Genomic DNA, 22,853 nt, shown 5'->3' with positions numbered 1-22,853 from the left:
GTACGAGACGGCGTGGAGCGCAGCGAGCGAGATGGGCAGACCAGGTGCAAAACGACTTGGCGAGCGTGGGGCGTATCCGAGGATGGAGAGATGCGGCCTCGAACCGTGTATTGTGGCGTCAAATTATTGATTCAGTGTTATCTGTTTAGATGTAAACTAAATAAATAATAATAAATAACACGAGCATGTGACGTGACAATGCCCAGGAGGATTATGCCAACCGGCAACCGCAAACCGGTGCACTGGTGGACGAGCACGATAGCTGATCTTCGCAGAACCTGTCTTAGAGCTGAAAGAAGGTTGCGACGTGCTAGAACCGAAGCGGACAGGTTAGAAAGACGCCAGGTGTTCCAAACAGCGAGCAGAGCTCTGAACTACGAAATAAAATGTAGCAAGAGAGCCTGCTTTTGAGAGCTGTGTAGGATGGCCAATAGGGCAGTTCAAATTTCAAAAATGTTCGGAAATTCCAACTCCCATTGGTCTATTAGCGTCGTTTTGATAATATAGGAGTCCTGGCAAAATTTCAGGCAATTCGGTGGCCATTTAGGGGTGGCGCGAAGTCAATTTATGTTTATATGGAAATTTGTATGGGAAAAACTTAAAATTAATTCAAATCCCCCTACAACTCTTAAATCGTGATGAATTGAAATGACGAAGCATGACTCATCGAACTGACCCGCCACACCGTACGAGTCAGTTAACGTGGTACCGCTAATGACTAACGATGCGCTTATCGCCGTTGCAAAAAAAAACTTAAGCTAAACAAGGCACCAGGGCCTTGGGGATTGTATTCTTAACCTGGTCCTTAAGCACGCGATTCTTGCCGCTTCAGATATGTTCAGGAGCTACCTCCAACGTTGCCTGGACGAAGGAAACTTCCCAGATCGTTGGAAACGGCAGAAGTTGGTGCTATTGCCTAAGCCTGGGAAATCCCCGGGAGAGCCTACTTGACACAACTGGTAAGTTGTTCGAGAGGGTGATCCTGAATAGATTGACGGACTATACGGAGTGTGCTGGTGGCTTATCAAGCAACCAGTATGGGTTCCGTAAAGGCCGTTCTACCATAGAAGCAATTCGGTCGGTAACGGATACGGCTAAAATGGTGCGTGGTTTAAACAGGAGAGGCATTAGGTACTGTGCATTGATTACACTACCCGAGCAGCACAAGTCAGACAAAAACGGTTGCAGTAACTTCATTATGACTGAATTCGGTCACATATAAGTTGCAGTAACCAATGTGGAACATGTGTGCTGCTAGGGTAGATGTAATTGTATTTATCACTTGAGAGTCCCGGATTATCTGTGTAGGATTCTGAAAAGCTATTTTCAGAACAGGATATTGTTAGTCGACACCGACGCTGGTCAGCAGTCGATTGAAGTGTCAGCAGGTGTTCCACAGGGGTCGATCCTCGAACCGGTACTGTGAAATATCATGTATGACAGAGTGTTACGCTTGAATCTCCCGGTTGGTGTGAAAATAGAAGGCTTTGCGGCGACACTTTCGAAGAAGTTGAATTAAAAGCACATCACAATACTGAGATTGTGGTGGTGCATAGCCACCATGGTTTGCAGCGCGCGAGGATAAACGTAGAGACCTACACAGTTAACTCCGTGAGGTCATTAAAGCATCTGGGCGTGATGATCGACGACAAGCTCAATTTTACGAGCCACGTCGATTATGTATAACAAAGGGCTGCATTGGCAATAAAATCTTTATCGCGAATGATGTCGGATCGACGGTGCAAAGTCACGTTCATAGGCTTATAGCGGGTGTAGCATTGCCTATTATCCGATACGGCTTACCAGCATGGTCCAAAGCACTAGAGGCCGGGTGAAAAATTAAGAAATTAATCAGGGTACACCGGCTGACATGTCTGCGGGTTGCAAGCACATACCGCGCCATATATTATAAGGCGGTGTGCATTATTGCTGGTATGATGCCGATAGACATACTTCTGGAGAAAGATGTGGAGCATGGGACACTGCAGTCAAAGGTCGTTGGACCCACAGACTGATTCCAGAGGTATCGAACGGGATTAGTAGGAAGCATGGTCAGGTCAACTTCCACCTATCACAGACTCTGAACATTGCTGCTTTAAACAGTTCCTGCATAGGTTCGGGTTCGCAGAGTGCCCGGAATGTGTAGGTGAGGTAGAATCGGCAGAGCATGTGCTGTTTGCATGCCCGCGATTCGATGTTGATCGCCATGCTTGTCAGCGCCATTGATATATCCCCGGACAACCTCGTTGAGAAAATATGTCGGGAAGAGGTTATATGGAATGCGGTGAACTCAGCGTCTCAACAGATTATGTCGAAACTACAGCGCTGGTGGCGTCTTGAACAAAACCAGCAGATGCAGTAGAGACTACTGTGATGTAGTGAACACCATGCTCACCCGAACAACAAAAACGTCGCGGGTGGGCCTCGGGGACCTCCGTATGTGGATATAGAGGTCATTGCGGTTCACGCGTGGCGTTTGTTGTCGGGGTACTCGTCTCCTACGCGAGTTTATGATACAAACCGATAGGTAACTATCATCGCTTGCAATCGACGGTTGGTTACCACCCTTGAAGTCGATGTTGCGTTATTACGTCGAGTGCGTTAGCATAGGCGTGAGCGTTCTTAATAGTCCTCCCCTGATGTATTGCTTAATTGCGGGCCAGGGGATACGGACTGGTGAAAGGGTTTTGGTTTTAGTGGGTCGGGTGATCCCATCCCCATACTACCTGAGTTAACCTCCTCAGGTGTCTGTTTGCAGATTTCCGTTTAACCTTGCTCAAGAAAAAAAAAGATATAGGCCTGACGGCAAAAGTCTTGTCATAAAAGTTTGGGGAGTTCGTATAGTTACAGCAACAAAATGATCCGAAACTCTACCTCTCTTTCTTGAAACTAAATTTTCGTCACTATTTAGCATCAGTTCCATAGACATGCGGTAAGATTCACGGTTACAAAGCACGACCATGCTGAGGGTGGCTAGGTTTGATTCCCGGTCCGGTCTAGAATATTTTCGGGTTGGAAATTATCTCGACTTCCTTACGCACAAAAGTATCATCGTGTAAGCCTCATGATATACGAATGGTAACATGACTTAGGAACCTTGCAGTTAAAAACTGTGAAAGTGCTTAATGAACTAATCTGCGAGGCGGCAATGTCCCAGTGGTGGATATAATGCTAATGAAGAAGTGAAGAGAAAGATGTTGCATCAGGTATGAGATGATTTGACATCACTTTCGGTTGAATTACATTTCAGTGTACACGTGCGTTTTCAAGAAGAGAACTTAAAGTGCCATGCGTCTCCATAATCAGCGGTGCTCAGTTCGAAAATTTTAAAAAATAATGGCTTTCAAAAGGATCATAAGGAAGCCTCATGGGCAATCTGAATATAGAAATAGTTATCACAATTATCAATTGAGAGCTTTCGTTACCAGCCGAAAGAATTTGTATATTGTGTGCAGTGTTGTGCTGAATCATTATCAGACGATAATGATTGCAATTCACGTGAAAACAGTAGGCGAGTTGTCGCCGGCGACAACTTCTCAAATTTTGTACTCAAACGATTATAAACACAGAATTTTCATTCAAACATTAATCTTTACTAATATCAGCTAATTGTCTACAGTACCGTTATATCTTTTATTTGTCGTTATGGTTTCATGGTAGTAAGGAAAAAGAATTCAAAATGTAACGGTAAATGCTTCAAATCAAGATACGATTTTCCAACGATTCCTAATCGCTGGCGAGTTTTTATCACTTGATAATTTAAATGCAAGATCACGGGTGAGTTCGATCACCCTCGATTTTTTTGAAAATTTGATTTTTCCCATCCCTGTTGTGTGGCAAGGTGGTTTCATATAATAGGTGGTTTCATATAATAGGTGGTTTCATATAATAGGTGGTTTCATATAATAGTCATCCCCATATAAGTCAGGAAAATGTCCAACCCGAAAGATATCCACCTGACTGGGAAATTATTCGACTTTGTATTTATATTAGGTTAATGAAGCACTTAATTGTTAATTCAATTGTTAGAATACTTTGTATACGAGAAAGGCAAAACCGTTACAAAGTCGTCTCAGTAACTAATTTAAATATAACTCTTCCGAAAAAATATGTTTCCAAAATTGTTGTTTGTATTATCCCGAACCAGTAGAACACCTGTCAGCATGAATAACAATGGTTCCATTCGGATTCGGTTGAAATACAAATAAAGCTTCATATGCATATGCCAAACCCTTCTACCTACATATAAGCCAAAAAATAATTTTATAGTTCTATTTCAGCACCACATTCGCCACTTTCCACCAGGCACTTGATTCTTAATTAAAATCTCCAGAACAAAAACCGGGAGCAGCTCAGTGCTTGAAGATCCACAACACCGTCGGGATTATCTAACTCGAAACATGATTCTACACATCCCTTTGTCTCTGTTTAATTTAATTAGTCTAGTATATACGGTCTTAATTGTTTTAACGATATTACAAAAGCTTGGCAGTCATATCCGAGTCTGTGGTGGCAACAGCAGTCTCCATTCCGAACGAAGTCGCTGGAGTGCTTTTCCACCTCCAATCCACTATCCTTATTATTTAGGTACTGCTGCTATTTACATAGAACATCGTGGAATGAAAATAATCCTTTAAAACGGTGTCACCAGCAATCCAACTGTTCGCTGCCCCAGTATCCTTTCTAGTGCATCCTGCAAAAATACATACATACATGAACATATCGCGGGACACACAGTCTCATGATGAAAACATAGCCGGGAAACAATTCGATTAAAAAGTTGTTTTGCTTTTATTTTCACCGAACCATGCCAGCAGCAGTACCACACCACAAGGACTAACCGATCCAACAGCAGTGCATCGAATCCTTCATCCTACCCGACAGTAACTATTATCTTCCGAAAGGTCCTATCACAGAAAGCATAACAAACACATACATCCTCAAAGCGTGAGAATAGGACTTACTCTGGAGCATTCAAGAGAGCGCGCAGTCGTTCTCCCGTCTGCAATTCGAAAATGCATTCACCAACACCACCCAAGTCATTTGCTAGTGTTTGTCAGGACCAAACCATTGTTCACCCCCGACTCGACTCAAACCCAAAACCCATCGAACCCATTCCCTACGAAGCTCTGAATTAAGAGGGTAGTTAGAGTAAATGATATGTTTAAACGTTTCCTTCCATGTTTTGCACCCTCATATCATAGGAGGAAGCAAAAGATTCCGCCACCACCGACCGTCGTCGTCGCTATACAAAAGGTGCCGAACGAGGTTTGCTTTATCTGGTGAAATCTTTTGTTATCCCCAATTACCCACAGCCACAGGCGGGTCCGTTGCGACGGGTGGTGTTTGTGCCGAGAGGAGGAGGAAGCGTAAAAACCGGGTGGAAAAGGCACGCGCGCTCCGCGGATAATCATTTGAAAACAAGTCTTCCCGGTCGTTTCGGTTCGGTGGTGTGTAGAAGGGCTCGTTTGGTTCTACATACAAGGACGCGGTGTAACGCGGCCACGGGCGGGGTGGAGGACAAGGCTGAGCGCTCTTATCATAAGAGCAAATTGAGATCATTACATTGTTTGTATGTTTTGATCTGGGACACGCGTTGGCGGATGGTTCCATCGATTTATTTACAGTCCCTAATGTTTGCTCGGAAAATGGGGTGAACGATTGTTGATGTTTTCATAAATTTGTTGGCTGTATTACGATGAGCAAAACCAACGTGGCCTGTGACAAACAATGAGCTACACAATTCCCCAAATGAATATCCTTGAAGGCATGGGTGTTAGGCATTAAATGTGCCAAAGAACCGCCTATGACATGAAGAAAGCAGAATTAAGCCTAACGTTATTATGCTTAACGTCGCGCATCCTGTGTGGAACTATAAGCAAATCGTGGTCAAGAACTGTCCCGGGAAACTTGTAAGACTGATAAAAGCTGAAAAAAGGCGCGCAAAATGATGTTGAGATGTAGGGTGAACACAACAATACGTTAGAAATCTGCCGAGAATTACGACAAGGTGATGGACTTTCTTACCTGGTATTCAATATTGCGCTCAAAAAAGGTGTCATGCGCCGGGTGTAGCAGCACCCGATACGATATTCAACAGATCCAGTCAATTTGTTTGCTTTGTGGATGATGCGAACTTTGTGATGTATTTGAAAAGGAGGTTGATCTGTAAGGGGCAGCAGGGACTATGTCCAAGGGCTTGACGACCCCTCCCCATGGCCACTGCGAGTTAGGGGGCCTGCCTAGGATGTGGTGGGGTTTGACAGTGGGCTCTGTTAAACCTCTACAAAAAGCTGCATGTGTCCATAAGCAGGCCCTATCAAACCCAGTCAACACATGAACGTATATGGTAACGTGTAGGATGCTGAAGTGCAGGCGATAGAGGTACTTTTCCACGCAACATGTATGTATATCGTCTCCAATTTAGCATCTTGTATTGCACCATGTGCGATTTTATGTAGACTGGGAAGCGACCGTGTGCCGCTCAAAGCGCACAAGCCCAACACGAGTGCCAACCGGCACATCAGGATTAACACCAGTGTTATCCTGATTACGGTATACTTGTCAAGGCAAGTGACAGACACGCGCGCGCGAAAGTAATGCAAAATAAACGACATGTAAAATGAACGCAAATTTACATTCTTACTTAACGTCAAATAGAGATAAAATAAGGGTTGCTGAATAATATTAGCTTTCCGATTACTATCAATTATTTTCAATCCCGTTTCTTTTTTACTTTTCTTACGTTAATGAAATGATAACGCGGGCGCCTAATCCGAAATTCAAATGAACAATCGCTCACTTTGAGCGATTGATTGTTTATTCTCGCGAAGAATGAACAATTGAACAAATTAAGGAAATGCTAATACTGCTGTGTAGAAGTTTCATAGGTCACATCACTTTCCATGGTGAATCCTGATCTATGTTACTGATTACCCCACCCAACTAACACTACTTCCTTCCCGTGGTAAATGTGGAGATGCAGAGGTATTCTCGGTCTCTAGTAGCAACAATTACCACACACTCACATTCCCTCCCTTTCCCAACTGACTGTAAGGACTTGGCCGGCGCCGTTATTGATCAATATTTGCGAGCTGCTGAAACGTACACTTCGAGAATAGTTGGTAAATCCCAACCACTATTTACTTGGATCGTAGTGCAATTTGCACCAGTTCTGATCAATCACGGAGTAGCAACCATTGATATGTACAGTCAGTCTAAGCTAAGCTATTTGAAAAGGAGGTTGATCTGTACACCTGCCTGAAACAATACTATAGACGGAGGTATCTTCGAACGTGAATCGCCTACCTTGCATCCTTGCTGACGACTGACAATACCGTCAGTCGAGAAATACGAAGAAGACTAGCGCAGGTACGCAGACCAGGTGAAAAAAAGACTAGCTGAGCGTGGGGTGCAGCCAAGGTTGATCGGATGTGGTCGCGAACCGAATCGTCGATACAGTATTTGCTATGCAGAAGTAAGCATATAAAAGACAAATGAATGCAATGCTTTACTTTAGATCTAATTGTTTGATTCCCACCTCATAACTTTGGCAAACAGCAATCTACAAAATTCTTTATTCTATAGTGGTGAGATCGACACTTTTTTAAACTTTATTTATGTGAACTTTGGTTTTCACAACCGGTTCCTTACTCGTTTGGAAAGCCGAGAGCCAGTGAGCGGGGCTGGAGCCAAACTTGGCACTCCCTAATTTCACCATGGGAGCTCCCCGAATTCAATGTATTTGCCTTATTAACTACTTAGGTTAAACAATGGACACTAATTATAACATCAGAAACTCAGTACCGACAATTTAAAAAAATCTAATGTGGCCTAGTTAAAGGTGACCATGGAAAGGTAGTTTGTCAAATTACTGTAGGGTGCGTCTCATAACCGTTGGCCTCCAGACCGAGTGAAGAACTTAAGATTTAAAAAAATCACATAAAGGAAGAAAAAACTTTTGGATTGTGAAAACTAACTGATGTACCAGAAGTAACCAGATGCTCTATAAGCCTCACGGGACTAGCATCAGGGGTCTCCGTTTTAAGGTCAAGCAATTATCGCCAGCAAGTACTACTTGGAGCTTACCTGCACTGTCTACCGTAACTAAATCAACGTCCCATCACCGACCTTTAATAGCTAAGTTGGAATCTCTTCTGTATTCTACCATCTAGAACAGCTCTGTGCCAATGCAGGCATCTTTCCATTTTATCCATTTCGGACTAGGCATAGGTAGTAATACAAAAGTACCGGGTAGTAATCGATAGAATCGGATAGTCTACCCAAGCAATTGTAGCATCAGAAACTGCTGCCCATTTTATCCACACAACAGCGTCGTCATACCGATTCTAGTCAGCACTGGACACCACTGGATGCAGGACAACTTCACCACGTAAAACTTACATTAGCACCCTTGAACGATACCCAGCCATATCAACCAACAGCTTATTTTCCGTTTCCTTCCCGGCCTCACCCGCCTTCCACACCACTTCGGCGGTGGTTCATTCATCGTTTGTGAAACCTGCGGGGTGTTAAACTCCGTTAAACACTTGATCTGCCGGTGATCGAAACAGAGACGCCCTGGCTGATGACGCCGCCACTCTCGTCTGCTTCATTATGGAATCAATCCCGCCTTTACTGGATGTAATACATCGCAAACCATCTTCTTTCTTCTTTGATTGGATTATATACTCTACTTGTATATTGTCGCTTCGCGGCTTCGAGAGTTTTTAAATGCAATGTTTCTCAGCGAAATTGTCAATTTTGCGTTTGTATATCCTGAGACTAAACACGATGGTACTATTATGACCGTGGAAGTAAAAAATAATCAACTACAGACTCTTCCTAACTCGATGTTCTGTTACTCGATATCTTCCCTTACTCGAGGAAATTCAAAGTCCCTTGAATGTAGCATATACTGTGTTCCCTCCGTGAGTCGATATCTCCCTTACTCGATATTCTCTATCTAAGTCGAAGTATTTCTCAATGCATTTTCATCTCGCTAACTCGATGTTGTCATAATCAGTTCACATGCGCGATATAGTTTGAATTTAGAAAGGATTAACGATAAGTGAGAAGTGAGAAATTAAAGGTTAGAAGTGAGAGAAGTGAGCAGTGAAAAGTTTGAAGTGAGACGTGAGAAATCCGACGTAAGTAGTGAAAAGTGAGAAGTAAGAAGCGACAAATTAGAAGTGAGGAGTGTGAAGTAAGAAGTGAGAAGTGAGTAGTGAGAAGTGAGAAATGAGAAATTAGAAGTTTTTTTAACTGCATTTGTGTGATTTTTTATGTTGTATACATCATCACACCAAAGAAAGAAGAGAAAAGTGAAAAGTGATAAGTTTAAAGCGAGAAGTGAAAAGTAAGAAGTAAAATGTTATAAAAGAGAAATGAGAAGTCAGAAGTAAGATTTAAGAAGTTATAAGTGAGAGTGCGACATGGAAATGGAAAATGAGAAGTGCGAAGTTGTATGTATGAAGTGAGAAATGAAAAGATAAAAGTAAGAAGTGAAAAATTTCAAGTGAGAAGTTTAGAAATGAGATGTGTGAAGTAAGAAGTGAGAAGTAAATAGAGGATTTTGGGAAATGGGAATTAGGAAAATGGGAAGAATTAAGAAAATCGAAATGCGAAGAAGTAGCGAGAAGTGAAAAGTGAAAAGTTTGAAGTTAGAAGTGAACAGTGATGAGTGTGATTTGGCTAGCAGAAAGAGTTTTAGTTTCAGTGGGACCTATCCGTTCCATGTTTGCTTATTTCATATGCTGGAAAAATATATTTTGTTAACCTCACATTACCAGAATCCCAGTTGACAACTAGCTGATTTCCGTTTTCCCTTGTTGAAGAAAAATCCTCTAAAAGGGTTTGACCTTAAACTTAAGTTTATTTGATTGGTTTAATCACCGTTACTCACGAGTGAAATCTTGGTTTTATAAATCCACGTCGATTTTTTTTTGTTTCGAATCTATTCAATATTTAAAATTATTTCATTTCTACATATAAAAGCATACATGATTTTTTCTAAAATATATGTTGAATAAAAATTTACATAATAGAAATCTATATTCTGCATAATTTGATTTGCCGCAAAACAAAATCTGAGCATATACCTAGTGTCAGAATCTAGCTTACATTTTTACAAAAAGTAAGGGAAATATCCTACCCATCCCACTGAACACCCGCCCGTCAATCAAACGTGCAGAAATTCCATTCAAAAAAATATCCTCACCTAATTACCCAATTTGTAAACAGTCATCTCCCATGAAATCCCTCTTCGATACGTTAAGCCCACGGGAATTCAATAGTCCACCCTTTTCCTCGACGAAACCGATAGCATACAGCAACAACAAATAAAAAACTCAAGGCGTAAAAAACGATTCCAAAGTGAGGGTGTCATGAAAGCCGTTTAATTCAATTGACCACCGTATCCAAGCCACCACGCCGACCGGCCTGTCTGTGTAGCGAAGCAATTCAACCACATCGTCCTCTACGCAATCTATCGATACGTAAAGCCGCTACCGCTACCGCCCGCCAATGCTGGATCAGATTGGCGTGGCAAAGGAAAACGACCGAATTCGCTTGTCTACAACGATCAAAATCTCATCCATTATAGCCACCTTCTACTGGCCGCGACACCCCGTCGACATGTGGAACGAGCCGACGGCCGAGAGCCTCCTATCTGGCTGCGTGGTTGGCACATGTGGTGTAATAGCTGCTCGCCGGGGAAACCGGGACAGACCGGTTGACAACAGCAGTGAGACGTAGCGTAGGTATGTCCGAACAGGATAGGAAGGGTGCTACAAAAGTGCAAACGTTGAAAAGGCTTTCGAACACCTCGTTTTTCATTCCGTTCTTGCCTTACCAGTGTTCGGTTGAGTCGGAAGAGTGTGTAACCGATTCAGTTCTTCACATCTGCACCGCGGTTGAAATTAACTTGGTTGTGGCCAAAGTTTAGAATACTTTGATGCAAATGTTTTTTAGATAATGATATAAAAATTTTAAAAGGCCCTGAAAAAAACATGTATCATTGCTATTTATTTGAGATCTTGAATCGAATCTGGAATGGGAATGTACGCTATACCTTTAACTTTAAACGGAATTTGACTGTCAATACATACATTGCCGTAAGCATGTATTAACAAACCATCACTATATGAACAATATCCAATGCAAAATGTATGGGGTCGAGATGGCAACTCCTGTATTAAAATATTATGACCAATGTTTTGCATTCAACGTCAACTATCCACACCAAGTGGTACCATGATCGATGCGAGGGATTTAAATCGGAACGCAATCCGATGTAAGGAAAATCCTTTCTATAATCTTCCTATCGAAAAGAGGGAAACTCTGCAGATATGTCCAACACTTTGTTCGGTGGTTTGTGGGTAACACCTACTTTTCCTATTCATACCGAAGTCATATGTTCTCGAACAAAGGGACCCATCAGAAAAATCTGTTACCCTGAAAATTTTGACTGGTCGAATAACGTACCCGGATAACTGTCGTTTCCCAGCCGCCACCAAGTTGGGATTTTTATGAGGTAATATCTGTCCACACACAGTCACTTACCTTAACCTGAGACTCCGTCATCCCCAGTGCGTACGCAAGTTTCGCCCGTTCTGGACCGGCCAGATACTTGGTCTGCTCAAAGGTTTTCTCCAGTGCGAAGATTTGCTGCCCACTGAAGGTCGGTCGGGTGTGTTTCTTTTTGCCATCTTTATCCTGGTTGTGATGCGATTGTGATAGACTAGCTGACACTGAAAGAAGGACAGAAGGAGGAAAAAATAATATTAGTTACTATGGCAAATATCCTTCCGACACGGAGGCGAATCATGATGACGGCCAAGCGAAGGACAATGGTGTTATGTGATTTTAACAAGCCCTCACGACGACAGATAATTACAAGCTATCATCCGAACCCCCTGGGTGCTCTCGACGCCGACGGGAGCGTCCGCCTTTTCTGTAGTACAGAACATCGCAGAGTAGCCCATTCATAGCAAGTGTATCTCGCTCGGAGCACAAGGATGCTGTTACATTTCTTGTTGCAACATTGTATTTTATGTCATTATTATTTCTCATTCGGTTTTATGTGAGCTTTCCTCCTTTGGACCAGACAGCCAAACGGAGGCATGAGCGAATAAGAACACCGTAAAACCAGATGACATTTAAGTACGTGTTTCGAATTTTAACAGACCGCCTTTAGTGACGATGGCCGTCCACAGCGGCGTTGGCTACCGTATGTGAAGTCTGAAGATAAAGAGATGGCACAGTGTTGGTGGAGAATAAGCTGTAAATAGCCTAACAAGATGATATCTCCGGATATGTCAGACGCATTCCGTTGTTGCTGTTTTCGGGCTAGATGTTGATTGAGTTGTAAGTTGGCTACAGCTAAATTATTAAAAATGCTACCGTGTTGGAATCGGACACCTATCGACGCGACGGTTTCGTGTAATGCCGAAACATTTGAAGGTATTCATTTTGGACACTTTGAAGTTCTTCATTTTGGACACTGATGGAAAAACATAGTTTTTCCTGACAAAGACCCAGGTTAAAATTGTCATTATATCAAATGTTAGGCTCATTTAAAAAAATATATTAAAAAAATCCATTAACTCTTTAGCACGCGTGTGGTCCTGGCTCATGCTGTGTATCGCCAGCCATGTTTTTTCACTTTCTTTCTTTCTTTCTTTCTTTCTTATTGGCATTACATCCCCCCACTGGGACAGAGCCGCCTCGCAGCTTAGTGTTCATTAAGCACTTCCACAGTTATTAACTGCGAGGTTTCTAAGCCAAGTTACCATTTCTGCATTCGTATATCATGAGGCTGACACGATGATACTTTTATGCCCAGGGTAGTCGAGACAATTTCCAATCCGAAAATTGCCTAGACCGGCACCGGGAATCGAACCCAGCCACCCTCAGCATGGTCTTGCTTTGTAGCCGCGCGTTTTTTCACTAGTGTTGTATAATGGACAACAGCTCGACGGTAATGTAAAACCACCAAAAATTTGAACTCAATTTGAACAACATCTACAACGTGACATGCAGTGCGGTTTGCAATTCACTCATTTTGACCGACTTCTTTTATGTCTTTATTGAGGCTTCGCCGCCATGAGCCTCTGGGTCTGCCTCCGCTGGGTTCCAGTCTAATGCTTGTTTACAGATTCCGTTTCCGCCCCGTGGCCGACCCAGCCCCACTTCCGATCCCGAATTTCAGTTGATATCGTCCTCTAGTGACAACGACGATGGAGCTCGTTGTTTGAGATCCAGTTGTGAGGCTACCAGGCCCGAATTATATACCGCAGGTATCTGTTGATGAACACCTGCAACCGTTGAGTGTTCTCCACTGATACACACCATGTTTCGCTAGCGTATAACAGCCGTGCAAAAGATGTGCGGCTACCAAGCAGATTATGCTGAGGGTGGTTAGTTTTGGTTCCCGGTCCGGTCTAGGAAATTTTCAGGTTGAAAATTTCTCGACTTGCCCATAATGCCACCATGTTAGCCTCATAATATGCAAATGGAAAAATGAAAACTTGGCCTAGAAACCTAATAGTTAATAACTGTGGAAATGCTGAATGAGCACGTAAGCTACGATCTGGCAATATCCCAGTGTAACGCCAATAATAAGAAGAAGAATGGGTAGACGAACGGGATTGTCCATGAGTAACATAGACCAATTTTTCAAACTTTCTGCACCCTAGTAGACTTTCGCAGACTTTTCTGGCTTATAATGCATCAAGTATTGAAAAACAACAAGTTGTGAGATGCTTGAATGCCCCCGGTGAATCTGTTGAATGGGTTTTTCCCTAGAAAACGTAACCAAAATTTTAAAAATCAGGTGGTATTTAAAAAAATGCGAAGGCAAGAAATTGATGAATTCCAATCGCATTTAAAAAAAAAATCTAAGTGTATATCCAGTATTTTGGGATTGGTAATTGTGGATTGCATTTCCCTCTATTTGAGCCGACCCGTCGAACTTAGTCTCGCCCATAATTAATTAGCTCGCAAACATGATTTTTGTTTTCACAATTTAAGTTTTGACGTCTGCTCTGCTTTACGACTCAACTAAGTCCTTAGGAATGTTATTCAAAATTTTTCAAAAACCTCCAAATGCCAAATTTGGTTCCATTGAAGTAGTTCTCGAGTTATGGAGAAATCTCTGGTTTATTCGTAGTGAAGCATTCCAAAGGGGGAGCGATCTCGAACCATCATAAAAACCTTTCCAGAACCCAAAAAGTCCTGCACACATATTTTTACGCAGATCGGTTCAATAGTTTTCGATTCTGTAAGGGTCGGACAGAGTCTAAGCTAAAGCGCCGCCCAATTTCCATGCAGTAATGTTTGTGCTCTTCACGACATTGCTCGGTGTTGACTGACTTTTTATATTTTGTTCTTTAAAAAAAATAGATATAATTTCATATGATTTTATTCTTTGCGGGATATCCTCAGCTATGGATTTGAGGGATATTTGGGACTTGAACCGGCCGGAACCCGGCCATACGAAACCTTTGTATTTCCATGATTTTCCTACATTTCCGTTCTTCGGTAGTTTTCCGAATGGAGATTTTCTATAACATTTTGGAATTTACGCGAAGCTGCCCTTGAACCGTTCTTTACAAGTACTTATCAGAAACCAAGCAATGGTGACCCAACCAGGAGGGAACAGGCATGCCCCAAAAGTCAATCCTGCACAGATAAAAATATGTTGTGATTTTAAATGTACATGCAACGTAACATTCAATCGATCTTACTGTTCTATTGAATCAAAATATCTTTAGGTATATCGTGCTTGCTTGTAAAATACAATAAAATTTAATTGAATATCGAGTGTTTATTCGTTCATTGGGATAGGCTGCAATTGTGGACGTCGTTTCAAAATTATTTGCTGTGTGCCGCCCAACACTCATATATTTATGTATGCCGACGTCATCTTAATGGTCGTCACCGGAGACACACATGGACGTATTTGGATTAAAGCGCAATTCGCAGTAAACGCAGTTCTCCATTGGAACACCTCGGTAGGGTTGGGGGAGACTTGGTGTTTCCATTGACTGGGGTCTAACCTTTCTGCCCCAATTCCGCAAAACCAGGGTGAGTTTGATCTGAACTCACTTAAAATTAATACCTCGTCAAGTTATTCATAATAGGATCCTGCCAAATTTTTTCTACGCTACTAACCGAAATATGTCCCTAAAGAAGCTTACAGGATCACGACTACCGTTCGGAAACCTTGCAGTCCTCATACCTTTTCTTAAAGATGTTGGCTTTTTTTAATTCCTTTATTTATTTGTTTAGGCACTCTGTGTTATTTAACTGCTACTGTGCCGAGATCTACTGTGATATTCTGCTTTGCAGAATCCACATAGAATCTATTTTTAGATTTCCATTTCCATTATTGTTGTCGTTGCCAGTCCATCTCATCGTGAGTCCATTGTGTCCGTTTATCCAATGATCGTTGCATTGTTCGATTGCCATTTTATCCGGGTACGTTGGAGGAATGCCTCCGAGAAGAACAAGTGTCAGTCGTCATCAGGTAGCCATGACGATAGGCGCGTCTCCCAAAACGCTACCGCATGGGCTGCGCATCCGGCGACTGACGAGAGTTTGGTGGAGGGGCTGGGAATCGAACCCATGACCATTCGCTTATAAGGCGAACGTGTAGCCAACTACGCTACGGGACCCCCCCTAAAAGATGAGGGCTTATACCGCTTAATTTTATATTTGCTACCACCATGGAGTAGCGTAGAGATACATAACTGGGACTGTTATCCCCACAATTGAAGATGCACGAGCCTTTCCTGACTTCTCTAGGGTTGCAATAACCTCCTCCCACCAGTGAACTATGGTCCAGGTTACAGATTTACGCGGAAACATGCATTTTACGTTAAAACTATATTTTTTTTAGAAAAAACTTTTGTTCGAAATAGTAAGGCCATCATTATGGTACTACCAAAAAATATAGGGGCACATCATATAAAAACAAATTAGCATTTTTTTTTTATTTCTCGGAATATTGACATGTTATGTTTTACAAAGTTGTAACGCAGCTTATTCCAATCAAAAAAAACTTTTTCTGTAGCTCTTAAGTTGGCAGATTTAGAGCAATTTTACCTAATTAGATTAGGGTGCACCTAAAAAAACTGTATTTTTGATCTACTTTTTTTGATTTAGATTTCTCGAAAAAGTCGTCTTCAGGTGACTTTTAGAGCTCAAAAATTTTTTTTCGATCAGAAGTTATAATCGTTTTTCTGTCAAAATTACATTTTTTCATAAGTTGATATCTCCGGTTTGGGCATACTAAAAAAATAGGTTTACACTTCATTTGAAAGAGAAATTCATATTCCTTATTATATCAAATAATTGGAAATATGTTATTTTTTCATCTCAAGTTTTACCAATTTTACTAAAACCATGTTTTTTTAAAATAAATTGATATAACTCGACAACGGAAGAAGATACAGACGATATTCTTGAAGCAAAACACGCGTTTTGAAAAGCCCCAAAAGTCTTCAGAAGGTGACATTTGTGAAAAATGAAATTAGCAGATCAAGAATATTGTTTTTTGAGGGACACCCTAATCCTGGTAAGTAAAATTACTCTAAACAAGTGAGCTTAAGAGCTACATAAAAAGTTTATATAGCAAAGTTGATTGGAAAAAGCTGAGCCAGAATTTTGTAGAACATTTTACGTCAATATTCCGCAAAATAAAAAAAATTAAAATTTCACATTTTTAAAATGGCCCACCCTATTTTTTGATAACTCTATAATAAGAGCCCAAGTATCCAGAACAACTTTTTAGAACATTTTTTTTCTTAAAAGTATACTTTAGGCCGAAAATGCATCCATTCTCGTTAATCTTGCAATACGGTGATAATGATAAAGCTGTAGATTTTTTGTTTTTTTATTTTTCACAAATGTCACCTTCTGAAGAGTTTTGGGGCTTTTCAAAACGCGTGTTTTGCTATAAGAACATTATCTGTATCTTCTTCCATTGTCGAGTTTTATTAACATACTTGAAAAAACATGATTTTAGTAAAATTGGTAAAACTTGAGATAAAAAATAACAAATCTCCAATTTTTTGACATAATAAGGAAAATAAATTTCTCTATCAAATGCCGAGTGAACATATTTTTTTGGTCTGCCTTAACCGGAGATATCAACTTATGAAAAAAATGTAATGTTGACAGAAAAACGATTATAACTTTTAATCGGAAAAAGATTTTGAACATATTTATCCATCAAAAGTTGCATTTTTTTAGCTCTAAAAATCACCTGAAGACGACTTTTTCAAGAAATCAAAAACAAAAAATGTAGATCAAAAATTCTGTTTTTTTGTTAGGTACACCCTAATCCAATTAGGTAAAATTGTTCTAAATCAGCCCACTTAAGAGCTACAGAAAAAGCTTTTTTGTCAAAATTTATTGGAATAAGCTGCGCTACAACTTTGTAGAACATTACATGTCAATATTCCGAGAAATAAAAACAATATTTTCTATTTTTTTTATATGATGGGCCACTCTATTTTTTTGTAGTACCATAGTGATGGCCTTACTATTTTGAACAATTTTGTAGAACTACAATTTTTTCTAAAAAATATAGTTTTGGCGTAAAATGAATTTTCCGCGTAAATCTGCATCCTGGACCATAGTGCAGTGACCGGGCTTCTTGGGCACTTCAATCCGAGTCATAAGACCCCTCTCGTTTCCGAATTGAAAATTTCATGGTAGTTATGACAAATTTTATGGTGGAAAGGTTCCTCCCCTAGCTCTTACTAAACATTTCAATCTGTCCTTCCTTCTGTTTTACCGGCCATCTTCCTGTAAAAATAAGAATCCATGAATAGAGGCCCTCAAAACATCCAACACATTCTGAGACCTTTTTTAGTCAGCGGCTAGCTGTGTAAAGCCAGCGATCTGAATGGTATGTATAACTGTCACGACAAGTTGGTGTCCTGATTAGTGCTTGTTTTTCGTAAACTTGACTGGTCTAAATATTCATTTAGTAAATTTGAAATGATTAGTGTCATGGTTAGGTTTCTCCAGCTGCAATAAAAAATCCTCCAGCACTTCTACTGAATCATCCAGCGTAACCTGATCATGTCTTCAATAGGCCAACCTGATGGAGACCCTGTAACTGCGCTATTTCAGCAGTTTCGACGGCCACCCCCACTGTGATCGCTGTTTTTCGTCCTGAATTTTCGGAAGGCTTTTGACTTCAAAACAAAATTTAATTTGTTTGTTTTTAATCACTAAGCAGCCTTATGACGTCCTACGTCCTCGATTTTTTCGTCTTGTGGGTAGCTATGGAACTATTTAGAAACCAGACAGATTTTTGCAGGATCAACAAAATTAAAAAAAAAACTTGTTCAAAAATACCACACACTTTATCATATAGAAAAAGGACATAACTTTTTAGTGACCCATATAACACCTACATAACAAATTGCGGCTCCGCAAAATGTCATAATAAATATTTAATGAAGTAAATATGATGGAAGCAATGATTAGATATAAGGAGCTTGGCAGAAGGAAGGTCGTGTGATATGTGCCATCACAAATATTGCCCTCCGCTCGCTTTCAAATCGACTTCTATAAAAACATTCTTTTCTATTTTACTCTACTACGAATATTGTATGGTTGATTATGTGGGTAGCTTAAAATTGACACCGATCACATAGTTTGGTATTGCACAGAAAAAGACGCCTCCAGAGACCAACTTTTGAATAGCTTCGTTGTCTCGAAAATGCATTTGCACCACGTCACTGACGTCAAATGCCCTGATGCACAACTGAAACCCCCTGACCCTAGGTCCTAAGTCCATCGTCAAATTATACAGAATTTTATCCTCGAGTTGTCACGCACGAGTACGATAGTCTATGTGCCATTATAATATTTAATAGTAATATTAAATAGTAAGATGATATCGCAGTGAGTATTAGAGTGGAGCCTCATGGTCATTTTTTCAAATCAATGGTTTTTCGAAGCCATTATGGGTCCTGAACAACTGTGCAGAATTTGGGATCGATTGGTTGCTTCCTGGCTTCCGCATCGCGTTTGAAGTTTGAATGGAAATTAGTATGGGAGAACGTATATTTTTGCATTTCTACTACTAGAGGTTTCAGTTCATCGTAAACCAAGTGGCACATTGCGTTAAAGTATAACCCAAAGGATGCCGAAAAACTTTGCTGAAGAAGGCACGTTGCTGGAACGTCCACGAAAAAAGTTATAACGCTTCGAACTTTGAGTGTTCAAACCATATGCCAAAAATCGTTTATTCCAGCACTTCCGTACTACGTAGACCAATAATTTAACTGAGTGTTAATTCAAAATAATTGATCTTATAGGGTTTTAGATCTAATGGGAGCTATCCGGAATTATTTAACAAAGAAAAAAATCCGACAAGAAAGAAGATGGGTTTTGCCCTTCGATAACCATAGGTTGTCCGGTAGTGCTGGCAGAAACATTGATTTCTTGCATATGGTTTAACCAATTAATTTTCGAAATGTAATAACATTTTTTGTAGACCTTCCAGCTACGTCCCTTCTTCTGCAAAGTCTTTCGGCATCTTCCAGACTATATGGTAACGTATTGAGTCACGTGATTGATGATAAATTGAAGCCGCTTAGAACAAAAATGTGAAGAAGTACGTTTTCCCATACTAATCTCCATGTAAATTTAAAACGCGATGCGGCATGCGGGGTTCCAACCAATCGAGCCCATATTTTGCACAGTTGATTGGGGGTCAAAACGATTCAGAAAAACCTTGATCTCACTTGATCGGACGAAGTTTGCGTTTTTCAATACAACTGCGCCCCACTCTAGTGAGTATCTTAATGGACATTTGCTCTGGCAAGTATTACACACGCAGGAGCCCACGAAATAAATGAATTCAATAGAACAATGTTTGACGAGCTAAACATAATTTTATAAACAACTCTGCGATACTCTCTTTTGGGTCAATTTTGTTATGATCTTCTTTCTTAATTAAAACTTTACTGTATTGCTGCTATCTTGGAATAATTCAAATTCAAATCTAACGAAGATGTGTAGTTTAGGTTCAAATACAAAACGGCTATCGCAATGCGGTATAAACTAATTATTATCTAAATGCCTGTCCATTCCGTAATTATAGTAATAAATGATACGTTATACTCCGATTATTCTCCTCAAGCGTAACATATTTTATCTACAACAACGCTTCTCGGACGCGGGCATTCCGACCGACCAATACTGATATCGCTGCTTTGCTTCATGGCACCTCACGTCAGACATCAACCACTGTGGAGATAGGTGAAGTAGCGCTTCCTCATTATCTCGCATAAATTCATATGTCGCAGCCGTAATTATTCGTTTTAATTATAGTCTGTATTGTCTATGTTGCGGCTGATCCAAGGCCCCCATCCCTCCCCCTCTTCAATACATCTACGAATGCCTCACTCAGTGCACTATCGATCACCCGGTGTCACAATGTCACGGTTCTCGGCGGATACAATTTATACATTAATGGGATTTTCATTAGTTTTAGATATTAATTCTCTAATTCGCATTAGCAACATTGTGGCCACACAATATGTACGCTACGCGACACAACTCAATTCTATATTATTAGCATACAGCGCACTATTGGTGTGGGAGGTAATTCCTGAGGTTGGCTAACTACCATCCCTCTTCCATAGGCAGCTGAACGAATACATAATTATACAAGGAAAATTATGTCTGGCACTTTGAAGATCACTCTACAATTTGGGTATAAATGATTTTGTAAAGAAAGTTTGGAGATAGCGAATTCTTTTAAACAAATTTTCGACTGCCTTGTCAGATATGTGCGATATTCTTTTTTGCATAAATCTATATAGTCTTCTAATTTGTTTTACCCGTGTCTACTGTATCCAATGAGCGACTATTCACCTTCCGAGTGCAATTGAAAGCGGACAGATCGAATTCTTGACGATAGTCAGTCACGTATGAAAACATAAACGATACGTCATGCTTCAAACAGGATGCTTCCATATTTAATACTATACATATGATCGATAATCAATTTCATTCAAGTTCTCTCCTAAATCTACTTTTCCGCATGAGATGCTTAATTTATTTCCCTGCGCACTCGCAAGAGTACCGTAACACTTGAAGGATAGCAACGGTCCATTCATTCCAAATCACGTCACATATTCGTCTTCGACCAGCAGAGATAGGACGTTGATTGAAGTGCTGAGCAATATCTCTGCAACCAATATTTTCACTTTTTATGAGTCTGAGATGATGAATGGGAGTCAAGCGTCGTCGTCTCGGAGATGGACCTTGTTTATGAGATGCCATTCGTTCGTTTCTTCGAGTCCGCAGTGAAAACTTGCTGAAAAGTTTTGGGAATCATAAAGCTCCAGCGTATAGGGAATAATTTGCTTTGTCTCATGCCCTGTTATGGCTGATGATTGAACTTCTTACTGACTGCATTCATATCCTAATATGGTTGATGAATCAAATGGTTATTCTTCTTACTGGCTGCATTTGGTCACTCATTTCGAATATGTATGCCCCATAAATTGTGAATCACCTATCACAGTATTAAGCACTTCCATGACTACTTCTATATACTACTTACTACTTACTACTACTACTTCTCTGACTACTTCTTCTTAATCAAATCCATACTTTTTTAGCTACTGGTCGAGTTTGGCCAGCCCTACAATCGAAGATTCTACCTAGCTTATAAATTGTTCAAACAAGCTATTTTTACACATATTTCAATACTATTCATAACCACCTTCAGTTTTTACTCGCTACGAAATTTTTAGGTTGTTACTTGTTTTCAGAGGTGGCTGCCTAATCTCAATGCATAGCGCCACACAGATTCAATTAGACCCGGGAAACCGGATTAATCATTCATACTAATTCTTTTTTCGAGCTGTGTAGTTCCTTTCTTCGTTTCCTTTCGCCAAATTGTAGAGAATTTCCATTCATTTTTGACATTTCTTTTAATCTGAGATGAGATAAAACATCTCAGAGCTGAATGCATTCACATAATTTTCTTTTACTTCTCCCGCCTCAGCAATTTCCTGTTATTATCAAAGTTGTAGGCACATTAAAGAACTATAAGTTCGTCATACTTTATGAATTGATATAGGGGAAATGTTCCGATCTCCATCTCACTGTACATATATCCATCTCATCTCTAAACAAAGAAATACGGCACCAAATTCGTCGCTTCTTTTTGTCAACATGCGTACTCACTGCTGAAAAAAATCACATAAATAATAAACAAACATAATTCCTTACCATTGCTTTGTTTTTGATGGGATGGAAATAGGAGCTATGAGATGAATTGGCGAACCGTTCCCCTACATATAGCTTCTGACAAAAAATTCTGCGAAAATTATAAAAATGATTGCCTATGACATTTTAAAACACCGCTCATGTGCCTTCAGAATTAATTATGTTTTAAAGTTTCGTTAGAAATATTTGTTATTATAACAACATTCTGAATTAAGTTTATAGCTGCCTTCGACAGGAAAACTGTTGAATTTCAGTAACACAATTTAAAACAATTCAATCCCCACTCGGAAAGCAGATGCGTTTCTATCATTCAAACTAGCATAAACAAGATTTAACATAGTTTTACCAGATTACAATCTTTAGAAATGCATTGGTATGTTATGCAATATGAGGAAACTAGTTAATTTTCGATCAAACCTGATCACATAGAGATAATATATAATAGATAATTTTTTAGATTTTTCGGCTATGCAGTCTGATATATTATAGATAATATTATTCGTATGAAGTCGTTGGAGCCACTGGCGAAGTCAAAGATCAATTATCACAAGCACGCTATTGTTCTCAAAGGCAGCGTTTTTGCA

The 22,853-nt window shown here is 40.3% G+C and overlaps 1 protein-coding gene across 1 annotated transcript in view; it reads right to left on the bottom strand.

The window, feature by feature from the left end:
- LOC134222133 (homeobox protein 10) overlaps positions 1 to 22,853 on the bottom strand; it is a 205,172-nt gene that overhangs the window by 88,091 nt on the left and 94,228 nt on the right. Inside the window, exon 4 of the mRNA XM_062701276.1 lies at positions 11,563 to 11,750. Within this exon, the coding sequence (XP_062557260.1) occupies positions 11,563 to 11,750 (188 nt within the window). The remainder of the gene's footprint in view (positions 1 to 11,562; positions 11,751 to 22,853) is intronic.

The sequence above is a fragment of the Armigeres subalbatus genome, chromosome 3 (genome assembly GCF_024139115.2).
Source record: "Armigeres subalbatus isolate Guangzhou_Male chromosome 3, GZ_Asu_2, whole genome shotgun sequence".
NCBI classification, from domain to species: Eukaryota; Metazoa; Arthropoda; class Insecta; order Diptera; family Culicidae; genus Armigeres; species Armigeres subalbatus.
This window is presented reverse-complemented; position numbering and strand designations above follow the sequence as displayed.